At 50.5% G+C, this 12,567-nt stretch overlaps 1 protein-coding gene and 1 pseudogene across 1 annotated transcript; one reads left to right on the top strand and one right to left on the bottom strand.

Moving 5' to 3' along the window:
* Positions 1–2,485: 2,485 nt before the first annotated feature.
* On the top strand, positions 2,486–3,094 carry LOC136542794 (uncharacterized). The gene has a single exon (XM_066535396.1). The coding sequence runs from the start codon at positions 2,582–2,584 to the stop codon at positions 2,930–2,932; it is 351 nt and encodes a 116-aa protein (XP_066391493.1). The 5' UTR covers positions 2,486–2,581; the 3' UTR covers positions 2,933–3,094.
* Positions 3,095–3,241: 147 nt separating this feature from the next.
* LOC136542793 (cytochrome P450 78A5-like) lies at positions 3,242–8,391 on the bottom strand (annotated as a pseudogene).
* Positions 8,392–12,567: the final 4,176 nt, after the last annotated feature.

The following is a 12,567-nucleotide window of genomic DNA, read 5'->3' as shown; positions in this document are numbered from 1 at the left end:
ACAACTTTGAGATACAATTCTAAAACTGAGTATGGAAACTTAGATCGAAGAAATTACTGAGCTTTCTACAGGTATATGGATCATAGATCAACAGTTATAACTGGTAGAAATACCACACACAAGTAGATCGGCCTCAAACCCTCGAAATCACATCAACAACAATATGAAATGCAAGTAATATAAATCAAGCACAAGGTGACACAAGGATTTATCACGTGGTTCAGCTCGCCACCAAGGCTTGCCTAAGTCCATGTTGTTGAGGTTAGCCACTAAGGCTTAGGGCTTTGCAACCCTTGGTAGCATATGTTAGCTGATGATGCATGTGTAGGATTGAGCACTTGGTAGCATATGTTAGCTTAAGCATTGTGTCCCTCTTTATAGTACGGCTTTTCCTATACTCGAATTCGAAATATAAAAGGAAATTAAACCTTCTTTGAGTTTGAAGCCATCAACAATTGTAATTGGGGGCTCCTCCGTTTTGTGTAACATCCTTGATTATAGATTTCCTGTTTGTCATCTCGATAAATCTCATTAATTTTCTAATTGCGTAGTCATCGTCACCAAAATCCACAAATAAGGCTTGATTGTACTTTCACATGGTCGACGAGTTGGACGTCTTCGGCGGTACGTGGGATGACAACGACGACCTCCTTTGAGCGCTCATCAACGTGGATCTCCTTGGCGGGGACCTTGACCTCGGTGTGTGGAACCTCCTGGCTATCGCGGCGCTCTCCTTCGCCGGTGTGCCCGCGCTGCTCGATACCTCGTCCAAGCAGCAATGTGACATTTGCGCAGCGCATGTTGCAAGCTTACATTTCAAGTGTTTCAGATGTTTCATCTGGATGTTGCAAGTGTTTCATTGTGACATTGCAAAAGTAGATCGTGATGTTGCACGTGTTGCAATGGCTATAGACGTATGTTTCAAATGTATGTTCTAAATGCTTCATCTGTTTTTTAGACATTCGTTGTAAGTGTTTTATCTAGATGTTGCATATGTTTCACACGTAGTGTTTTATCCGGATGTTGCATATGTTTGCAATGCTTTTCAAGAGTTTTCAAGTGTTTTACAAGTGTTTTAGACACATGTTGCAAGTGTTTTAGCAGCTTCATTTGTATGTTGCAATTGTCATATAGATGTTTCAAAAGTAGATCGGGATGTTGCACATGTTGCAATGTGCCCACCCTGCCACAACCGCCTGTTGCCGCTACTTGGGCACCTTGCATGCGCGTGGGGAGTGGATGGATGGAGCGTTACTCAACAGTGGGCGCGGGAAGCAGAGGGCGATGGAGGCTGGGGCGCAGGCGGTCCCCACGCGGCATGCGGGTGCGGCAAGCGGAGGGGGCACAGACGCAAAGCGGAGGGGGTGCAGGCGTCCGGACAGAGGCGTGAAGTGGGGGTGCAGTTTTCTGGAAGCAGCAGACGCCGGCATCACTTTAGCCATGGGTGTTCGCCCCAATATCCGCGCGCTAGCAGTGCCACCTCATGCAATGTATATGGTCCATTCAATCTACTCTCATCCCTACTCACACGGTCCACAATCACCTCTCACAAAAGCGGGCGCGGCGAAGCGCACTTATTGAACCAGTTGGCTAACGAATAGGAAAGAAACCATGAAATTGCTTCTCCCTGGCCTACTTTTCCAAAGTTACTAAGGCCCTATTTGGTTACCCCTCCTAAAAGTTTTAGGAGCTAAAATCTGGATAGAATTTGTCTAAAAACCAAACACCTCCTCCTAAAAGCTCCTAAAAACTTTAGGAGCTCCACCCCCTCCTAAAAGCTCCTAAAGTCCATCCTGGGGGCGCGACTGCCGGGACGGGGACGTGGCCGCGCGGGGGCTTGGGCGTTGGCCGTAGGGCTTCCCTTTTCTTTTTTCCGTGGCCGTAGGAAGAAGATGGCAAATAGAGAAATAATGGACAAAGGGTAAGGGGGCCGGCCCTCGCCGCCACCCGTGCTCCGCTGCTCATGCTCCCCGACGGGCAGGGGGAAGGCCGCGACCAAGACGAGGCGGCGGCGCGTGGTGGAGCTGCTCACGCTCTCGTCCGTCGAGATGGCCACCTCCGTGGAGACGGCGAGGAGGAGGAGAGCGAGGGCCACGACGGGAGCAGAGAAGGAGCAGGGGTAAAGAGGATGGCTGCATGGTCTTTTTGTTATTGTATTTATTGCTTTTAGTCAGTTTTAGAAGGTGGAACCAAACACACTTTTAGGAGGTTTTGACAGTCTGCTAAAAGTTCCTAAAACTTTTAGATCTAAAAATTTTAGGAGCTTGAAACAGGGCCTAACAAGGACGTACGCATGAAAAATCAGAAAGCAGCAAAATCTAAACCTCACACACGAACACACCACAGCCACGGAGCCTCGTCCTCAAGATAAGCCTTATCCTGCAATGGCGCGACCACAGCGACCCACGTCGGACTCCCACGCTGACATGGCGCGTCGAAAAAGCTCCTCCCTATCCACCCAACCTACTTTAGCCTTTCTCCGCGCTAACCATCCCCACTTCTGCTCAGGTCCTGCCTCCCCGCTCCAAGAACACGCCAGCGCGCTCGTGAGCTCGATCGATCACTGTGTCGCTCGCTTGCCATGGCCGCCACCGCGTCTCTGTCCGCCGTCGCGGCGCCGCTGTCCGTGGCCGGGCTCAGGAAGCCGCTCGGCGCGTCGTCGTTCCGGCCCCTGCAGCCGAGGGCGGCCAGGATGACGACGGTCGTGCGGGCGTCGGCGTCATCGTCCGTGAAGGAGAAGGCGGCGGCCGGGCTGACCGCGGCGGCCCTGGCGGCCGCGCTGGTGGTGCCGGACGTCGCGGAGGCCGCGCAGTCGCTCACGCCGTCGCTCAAGAACTTCCTGCTCAGCATCGTGTCCGGCGGGGTCGTGCTCGTCGCCATTGTCGGCGCCGTCGTCGCCGTCTCCAACTTCGACCCCGTCAAGAGGGCCTGATCTGATCAATCCATCCATCGTTAGGAGGCACGTCTCCCCTTTGTCTTGTCCTGTCTGTATCGACTGGTGCTGCTGTATCTTCCTTTGTGTTAATTAATTTTGGAGAATGTCCAAACATATATATCTACGATACGGAGTTCGAGTTAATCATTGCTTTTTGTACATGTTTTTTTCCACCTGGAAAACGCTTTAATTTGATGCATGCGTATTTTAAAGTTTAAAGTTTGTTGAGACTTGTCTCTGCTTGTCTATATGCTACTAAGAACCCATCTTCAATCTGATTTATACAAATGTTATTAGATGAGGGAAAAACTATATTATCTTCGTTCCAAATTTAATGTCTGATTTTTATACATAGTTTTTTTACTGTTTATTTAAGCACAGCGTACATTCAGGTACATAAAGTTATGTTTCTATGAAACCAAAACGATATATAATTTTGGACAGTTGGAGTATATGGTTAAAACAATATATAAATTGCATGATAGATACCTTTGAAGCCAGAATTTTTATTATAGCACACAGGAGTGGTCCAATGTATCCAATCAAAGCACGGGGGGAATCACTAACCATTGGTCAAGTTAGTCATTTTATATGTTGTCTCATTCAAATATATGTTGTTGTTTTGAATCAATTTTCTTATATAAGATAAAATTTAGTACTCCCAAAGTCTTATAGGAGTAAAATGTAGTTACACTTAACTCGCAAGAAAAATATATATAGCTAAACTAAGCCTCCTCAGGCCGTCAACTGTCTAATATGACTTTCATTGGGAGTCGAGGTTGCCCACACGAATTTTTTTTGGCAAGGTAAGGGCATGTTCATTTTCACGGGAGAAGGGACTAAAGACTAAATTTTAGTACCAATTAGTTTTTTTAAACCAAACACCAGGGACTAAAATATGGACTAGGAACTAAAATGTAGTAGTCGCTTGGGGGACCGCTAATTGGGACTAATGGACCATTTACAGCCCATACCCCTCCCTCTCTCTCCTCCCTCGTGGTCTCTCTCTTCCCATTTAGTTCCTTTTAGTCCCTGAAAACAAACACCATTTTAGTTCATGTTTTAGTCTCTAGTCCTAGGACCAGAGAAAAACGTCCTAAGAAAACTATGGTTGATGAGTTAGACATAGCCGAGATCCATCTATCTCGCAACTCTAGCAATGCCCCCCCCTAAAAGTAGGATGGTTGCGAGCATAAGTCCAAGGGAGTGTCGAATTCAGGAAAGTTGGACTTTTAATCTTCTCTCCCAATAGAGCTGCCCAGAATCATCAAAAAAATCATATCATATTTATGGGCTACCATCATCCGCTAATTGGCACATAGGAACGAAATATCAAATGAATCCTAAATATAAACTGACTGTCAAATGTATCAAACGAATCCACTTAAATATCACATGTATATCGGTAACTACACTGATAAAAAAACTAATAATAAAATCTATACTTCAACTTAGATCTTGGAGTAGAAGTGGATGCGGCTAGGGGAAGGGGCACATGGTGGTGGGGGGCAACCATAGTCGTGGGACGTCAACTAGGTGAAGGTCGCACCAAGACGGGTTAGGAGAGGCCGACAGTGGAGGGAAGTGGGAGGAAGGTCGAGAGGAAGGAGAGGGGACTCTGTGGTGGTGAAGGCAGCGCCAGGGTAGGGTAGGATCCAGGGAGGAGGTAGTTGCGTCTAGACCCTAGAGACAGGACGACAAGCAAGGAGGAGCCAGTACTCCACAATAGAGGGAGGCCGACATCAGGGACACAAGCTTAGGGACGAGAGGAGCGTTACATGGTGGATTGGACGGCTGGAGAATGAGGGTTCGAGACTCGATCCGAAGGGGCGCAAGGGAACAGAAACTAGGGCTCCCCTGGTCTCTGGAGCCCAAGAAAGAGGGTTTGAGAGGAGAATTTAGAGCATTGTAGTCCCTCCGTCCAAAAAAATGCAATTATAGAAAACGTATTGGTCCAACTAGCTCAACTTTAACCAAATTTATAATAAATAGTATTAGCATTTATATCTATAAATAAATTTATTATTAAAATATATTCTATAACTAATCTAATAGTACTTATTTTGTCTCATGGGTGTTAGTACCTTTCCATATAATTTTGATCAAAATTAAAACTGTTTGACCTTCTCAAAACGTGAGAATTGCATTCTTTTATGGACGAAGAGAGTACTTTTGAGAACTGAGCACGAGCTGAGTTTTTTTTACCCAAATCCTCAAAAATAGAGTAAGCGTATCGAACAGGAGACTTGCTAGAGTAGGAGCTTGAATATAGGAGTCAGCTCCTATCTGCAGCCCACAAGCTGACGACGTGAACAAACGGGTAGTGCGAGAATCACTATGTAACAGTCAAAACAGATCGCTGCTTCCTCGAAAGTAACACGTCACTTCGCGTGGCTGTGTGAGGAGTTGTAAAAAAAAATTACTCTGCACCCAGTTCTCGGTTTCCTTGGACGAAACAGTGCTCATCATCCCCGTATTTGACTTCGAATTTCGATTCCTGCATTTCTTAGTGGTGGCCCTGGCGGCAATTGCAGAGCACCACAACACATATCTGAAAAAGTGTAGGCGTTGACTTCAGAGGTCTTGAACTGCTGCTGCACCTGTTTGCATCGGCTGGTATATATTGATCGAATAATCTTCAGCTATGACCAAGCTAGTTTCTGATCTGTTGGCACACACTCCTATCTAAGATGATCGTGATCTGAGCCACATCGAGGTGTTGATTAACAAAAGTGGATTTACAGTCACTGACTTCTCCACAAGTCAACTTTCAGGATCACTGGGTACGCAGAAAGTAAACCAATCTTCTCTCTAGGAAGTATTGTATTAGAGTTGACTTTGACTCGAACACCAGCTTCATCAGCTTCATGCATGTATTTATTTAATGTTTTATTTATTACCGGTCTTTGGCTCCTTTGCCTACAAGAAATGGCTCAAACTCGTAAACTTATATAATCTTGTACCAAAGTAATACGCATTGTAGTAAAAGGAAAAGATTAAAAGAATAGCACCCAATCTGACAAACATCGTCCGAGAGGCCAAAACCATTTGCGCTCTTTTTACAATCAAGATTCAGATCGCATAAGAAAAGATTATAAAAAAGTATCTTGAAGATCATGACAAAAACAAACCACATCCAATGCAACTATAGGATGATCAGCATCAGCAGTCAGAACAATACATGAGCAATTAGGTGTTTCTACCAACAAAGCATGAAGCACGATTTTAACGACCGAGTTGGGTAGACAGAGTAAGAGTAGCATACAACAAGGGTTGTACAGTTAGTTAGGCACGCACAAACCATTTCTTCTCTTCTTGCACGCATGCGGCCATGTTACCACGCACGTTCTCCATATTCACATCTTATTTCCTAAGTAACAAATTTTTTTTCTAAATTTGATTAACTTTATAGAAAAAACTATGAACATTTTTGTATCTCTATAAATAATACGGAGTATAAGTCTAGCTATTATGAAAATATATGGCAATTAATATATTAATATTTATTATGCATCGTATAGATATTAAATGCTTTTTTTTATGTATTTGGACAGAGGGAGGGAGTAGGCGCGTGCTAGACTGCTGGAGTGACGTTCAGCATATGCATCTGTCAATGACACGTACAAGGCATGCAACAACCACCAACATGACCGACCACTTAAAAGGCCGGCTATCATTTTCGGTCGTGAGAGTAGCATACAACGGTCACAAAGGCGAACACGCCACATTATTTCCGGCTGGCAAGCCACAAGCTGGAGTAGCTGAGGCATACATGGAGACATGCACCGTGAGGGCGGCCGCTCGCCTTAGCTAGGCCTGCTGGGACCTGGGGACGGCCTTGCACACCAGCGGCGAGGCCATCTCCAGCGACATGTTGAGGCGCTCCGACAGGTCGACGCCTCCACCTGCGGCCGCAGGGGCCCACTCGAATCTGTGCAGCAGCTGGGCGACCCAGAGGTGGGTGGTGGCGAGTGCCAGCATCTTGCCGGGGCAGACGCGGCGGCCGGCGCCGAAGGGCGCCAGGCGGAGGTCGCTGCCGAGGACGCTCACGTCCTTCTCCTCCTGGAACCGCTCGGGGCGGAACTCCTCCGGCTCGGCCCAGACGGCGGGGTCGTGCGCGATCGCCCACATGTTCACCATGGCCGTGGTGCCGGCGGGGACCAGGTGGGCGCCGACGTGCGCGTCGTGGATGGCCAGCGGGCCTGGAGGGTGCATCCGCAGCGTCTCCTTCACGATGCTCTGCACGTAGGGCAGGTTCGCCACGTCGGCGTCGGCGATGCTGCGAGTGCCCACGACGGCGTCGAGCTCGTATTGCGCCTTGGCTTGGATGTCTGGGTGCAGCGCCATTCTCGTCATGATCCACTCCATCAGGATCGCCACGGTGTCCGTGCCTCTGAAGATCATCTCCTGATCATAACAAAAACAAACCATTTTTGCATGAACGCAAAGTTTAAGAGCATGTATTTGAAATATCCAATCTTCTCAGAAAGAAGATGCAAACTAAACACTTTCGATCTTACCCAAAGAACAGCGATCATGTCTGAATCGGACAGCTTCTCCTCTCCCTCGAGGTCAAGAAGGACGTCGACGAAGTCGGCCAAGAACTCATCGTCGTCGACTCCTCCATTCGCGCGCCTCGCCCTGTGCTCCTGAATGATGTTGCCGACGAACACCTCAACCTTCTGTACTAACCTGTTGCACCGGCGGCGCACGCCCTGGAGGTCGAGGAACTTGATCAATGGCAGGTGGTCAGCCCAGTTAAAGGTGGCCAGGAGGTCGTAGCCCTCGGTGACCATCTCGTCCAGAAGGACACCCTCTGGGCTGGCCAGGTCGTAGCGCTTGCCGAACACGGTGGCCATGATGTGGTTGAGGGACGCGGCGTGCAGCAAACGCCTCAGGGAGACCTCGCCGTGGCGCGCCATGTCGGCAGAGACGTCGGAGAGCATGGCCTCGCCGATGGAGACGCGGTGGTGGGCAGCGCCCGCGACGCGGCGCGGGACGAAGAGGTGCGCGGCGGCAGAGCCCGCGCCAGTGCGCGTCGCCCGACGGGGCGAAGCCCATGGCGCGGTGGAACAGCAGGTGCCGCGCCGCGTCCTTGATGGGGCGGTCGCCGAACGTGGGGCTGGTGAGGATCTCACGCGCCGTGTCGGGATGGCTCGACACCACGAAGCGGGTCAGCCCGACCGAGAACGCCATCAGCGCCTTGCCGCTGTCCGCGGCGCTGGACAGCGCCGCCAGCGTGCGGTGCGCCACGGGGCTGGAGAGCGCGGTGACCACGCCTGTCGGGCCGGACGGCGGGGGCGGAAGCGGGAGAGCGCCCACGCGGGGCCGCCGGGAGAGAGCCATAGGAGGACTGTGGCTAGGAGGAAAACGGCCAGGAGGGTCGGGAGTGGGGAGGTGGTCGGGAGGAGGAGCAGGAGGAGCGAGTCCTCATGGCCGGAGGCCATGGTGACCATGGTTGATGCGTAGTGATGGGTGATCGTCTGATCGATGAGGGGGGTTTTGGTTGGAGTGGAGGTGCTGTGGAAAATGCTGAGAAGGATGGGTTGCCTTTAAATAGGGGAGAGTGCAGTGAAAATGAAATACATGCATGTCTGCTGATTTGGCAACCGTCACGCCAAAATTTTTACTGATTTCCGTTTAAATTGCATACTGTATTTGGTAGTTACTAATAACTGTATTATAGGAGTATCATCGAGAGCCTTACAGCCTGCCTTGTTTAAACAATACTACTAATAACGCATTTAAATTAGCGTGATATAAATGCCTTGATTTTTCCCAAAGGTGAAAAGAGAGATCCTATTTAGTCTAGTATGTATTTTAAGAAACCACAAATGATACGGAACAAATTAAGACCAGGGCGAAAGGCACCGTGGCTGCAGTCTCTTTTTCCGCATCCATGGGTCCGTGCCGGTCTTATAATCCGTACTTTTTAGCTTGTTTTTTTAACCGGAATAATATTTTTCTCTCACAACAAATCAGTCGGAACAGTGTTTCGGCTTTTTTTTTCAGCGAAGCGAACGGAGCCGTTGCTCACCCATGCCTGTGCGGCCACGCGGGGGCGCGCGCTGCTGAAAGTCGCCCACGCCGCACGCCCGTAGGAACCGCTCGCGCCCCCTCTAGCTTCCCACACTTATCCTATGAGCAACACCAAATCTACTTTTGAAATATTAGGATACAACACTTGCAACATACAAAAAAGATAGATGATTTAAAACATGCGTTCGAAACACTTAGAAACTATTGCAAACATACACAACATCAGATAAAATACTTGCAACATATGTGTAAAAACATATGTAACATTAAAAAAACACACTTACAACATACGTTTGAAAAACAGATAAAACATTTGATCCAAATAAACAGACTCTTGCAAATATACGTCTGAAAAACAGATGAAACATTTGATCCAAATAAACAGACTCTTGCAAATATACGTGTACAACCATTGCAATATATACAACATCCCGATCTACTTTTACAACATATATATAAAACGCTTGCAACATACCTCTAAAACATCTGAAACATTTAAAATATGAGCTTGCAACATGCATCATATCCTGGCGCGGCCTCCTCCGCCGTCTGCATCGGGCGCCGCTGCCATAACAGCAGGCGAGGCCGAAGGGCTTCCGCGTTAAGGCCTGACACTTCTCCCTACGCTGGCGGCGCCTGTCATCGTCCTTAGACCATGCAGGTGGCAGAGCAAGAGCAGTGGGCACGGGCGGCGGAGTAGCAAGATGGGCGCGCGGAGCAGGAGCAGGAACAACGGCAAAAGTAGCGGGGTAGCACGCGCGGAGCAGTGGCAGGAGCAGCGGGCGGGCGACGGAGGAGGAGCAGGAGCAACACGGAAGGAGCGGCAAGGGGGCACGGGCGGAGGAGAAGCAGGAGCAGTGCGAGGCGGGCGGCAAGAGTGACGGAAGGGAATGGACGTGAGGTTTGTTTGGCCCGCGTGGCGTCCTGGACAGGACGGACGGCTGCGAGCGCAATAATAATACCTGCAGATTCTACTAAAAGGATACCAGCAGATATGGAACGATGCATGTAGGCATGTCGTCGTACTTCAATAGAATGGTACATCATGGAAATACATACTTTCTCGATTACCTCTGAGTATATATATACGAGTGACTGTGACAAAATAGATCTTTTTCTCTCTCGTGCCATATTCAAATCCGCTTTCAAAAGCATGCACACATGTATAGAACTATAGATCTGCATGCAAACAACAGTCAGAATATAACCCAGAAGACGGGCATCTTGACTTCTTGACCCCGTCGGACGTCGGTGCACATGTTGGGCATGCATGGCGAGCGGGCAGTCGATGAGCTCCTTCCCCTCCCTGTCTACAGTCCACGCACCGGTACACTTGGGACAGCTGCGCCTCGCCGTCCGCGTCGCGGTTGCACTCCAGGCCGGTTCGCCGCGAACCCGGTCTCTCCTGTGCGTTGGCGTCACTGACGCTAACGTCTCGGTGTACGACGGCATAACCCCGACGTCCGCGAGGATCGCGACCAGGTCGTGCCTCGCCTTGAGCGCGAGCGCGAAGTACTCGCCCTGCTCCATGTTGGACCAACTGCCATGCTTGATGCTTCTTCCACTCGTACCTACAGAACTTGCCCGCCGCCCCACGAGGCCACGATGGAGAGGAAGGTGTACGCCGTCGCCGACCACTGCACGGGCGAGGCCCTGGCGGCCACGGCATGGCGTGGATGCCAAAGTCCGCTGCCGACATGCCCGTGTCCAGGAAGAGCGTGCACCCGAAGGGGACGAGCACGGGAGAGGGGAGCGTGCAGCCAATGGGGCGCGCGGGAAGGGAGGAGCGAGCCCGGATGGCGAGCGACGGCACTCGCCTTTCCCCCGAGCGAAACTCGCCGGATACAGGATGGGGAACACTGGAGAAGGTGATAGAGAGGCCGTTGGATACATTTTCTTATCCCTAAATAGCAATATTGGATCTCACAGAGAGATTTAGAACATCTCTTGGAGATGCTCTAAGAACTTTCGATATTACATCTGTGTTTTCTTACGTAATTAAAACCAACACAAATCAAGCTGGGAATCTTAAAACTATCAATCAAAACAAGGAAATATGCATCAACATACTATATTCCATGCCGAAAAATAATGAAAATGCTTACATTTATTTGTTAATATCGGTACAAATAATAAATAGTAACAAAATAATGTAGATTTAACCGGAAGCAATATCTAAGCCGGGTGTCGTACGAGTAGAAGTGCAAGAGGGATCCCCTAGTTGAGGGGAGGAAAAAGAGGAGATGGAAATGGTGCCCCTAACCGTGGTGGAGGAAGTGGAGGACTAGAAGGTGCAGCGCCCTTTCGAGGGGGTGGGAGAATAGGAGTGCGAGGGGGCTGGACAAGAGGAGATGGAAGAGGTGCCCCTAACCGTGGTGCAGGAATCGGAGGAGTGGAAGGTGGGATGCCCTTCCAAGGGGGAGGAATAACAGGAGACAGAATGGGTGCCTTAGACTGCGGTGTAGGAGGTGGAGTGCGCTTCCGACGGGGAGGAAGTACAGGAGCACGAGGTCGAGGAAGAAGAGGGGACGGGAGGGGTGCCCCTAATCTTGGTGTAGGAAGTGGAGGAGTGGAAGGTGGAGCACCCTTTCGACGGGGAGGAAGTACAGGAGCACGAGCTGGAGGAGGGCACGGGAGGGGTTTCCCTAATTGCGGTGTAGGAAGTATAGGAGTAGAAGGTGGAGCGCCCTTCTGACGGGGAGGAAGTACAGGAGGACGAGCTGGAGGAGGGCACGGAAGGGGTTTCCCTAATTGTGGTGTAGGAAGTGGAGGAGTGGAAGGTGGAGCGCCCTTCCGACGGGGAGGAAGTACAGGAGCACGAGCTGGAGGAGGGCACGGGATGGGTTTCCCTAATTGTGGTGTAGGAAGTGGAGGAGTGGAAGGTGGAGCGCCCTTCCGACGGGGAGGAAGTACAGGAGCACGAGCTGGAGGAGGGCACGGGAGGGGTTTCCCTAATTGTGGCGTAGGAAGTGGAGGAGATGAAGGTGGAGTGCCCTTTCGACGGGGAGGAAGTACAGGAGCACGAGTTGGAGGAGGGCATGGGAGGGGTTTCCCTAACTGTGGTGTAGGAAGTGGAGGAGTGGAAGGCGGAGCGCCCTTCCGACGGGGAGGAAGTACAGGAGCACGAGCTGGAGGAAGAGGAGAGGACGGGAGGGGTGCCCCTAATCGTGGTGCTGGAAGTGGAGTAGAAGGTGGAACACCCTTCCGAGGGGGAGTTAGAATAGGACCGCGGGAGGGAGCCCCCAACTGAGGATTAGGAGGAACGGGGGTAGGAAGAGGTGCCCCCAATTGCGGGGGACGAACAGGAGGTGTGGGAGGTGGAGCACCTACTTGAGGAGAAGGAAGAATAGGACTACGAGGGGGTGCTCCTAGCCGTGGAGGAACACGAGCTGGAGAAGGTGCCCCCAACCATGGACGAGGAAGAGGAGTTAGAGGCGGAGTGCCTATCCGAGGGGAAGGAAGAAGAGGAGTGCGAGCAGGGGCCCCAAGAACCGGAGGACGAGGAGTCGGAGTGGGTGCACGTAGCCATGGAAGAGGTAGAGGAGTGGGAGGTGGAGCTATGACAACACTGGTTGTGATAATGCCACGAGCGA

This window comes from Miscanthus floridulus, chromosome 3 (genome assembly GCF_019320115.1).
Source record: "Miscanthus floridulus cultivar M001 chromosome 3, ASM1932011v1, whole genome shotgun sequence".
In the NCBI taxonomy this organism is placed as follows: Eukaryota; Viridiplantae; Streptophyta; class Magnoliopsida; order Poales; family Poaceae; genus Miscanthus; species Miscanthus floridulus.
Note: the sequence above shows the minus strand (reverse complement) of the source record. Positions and strands in the feature narration are given on the sequence as shown.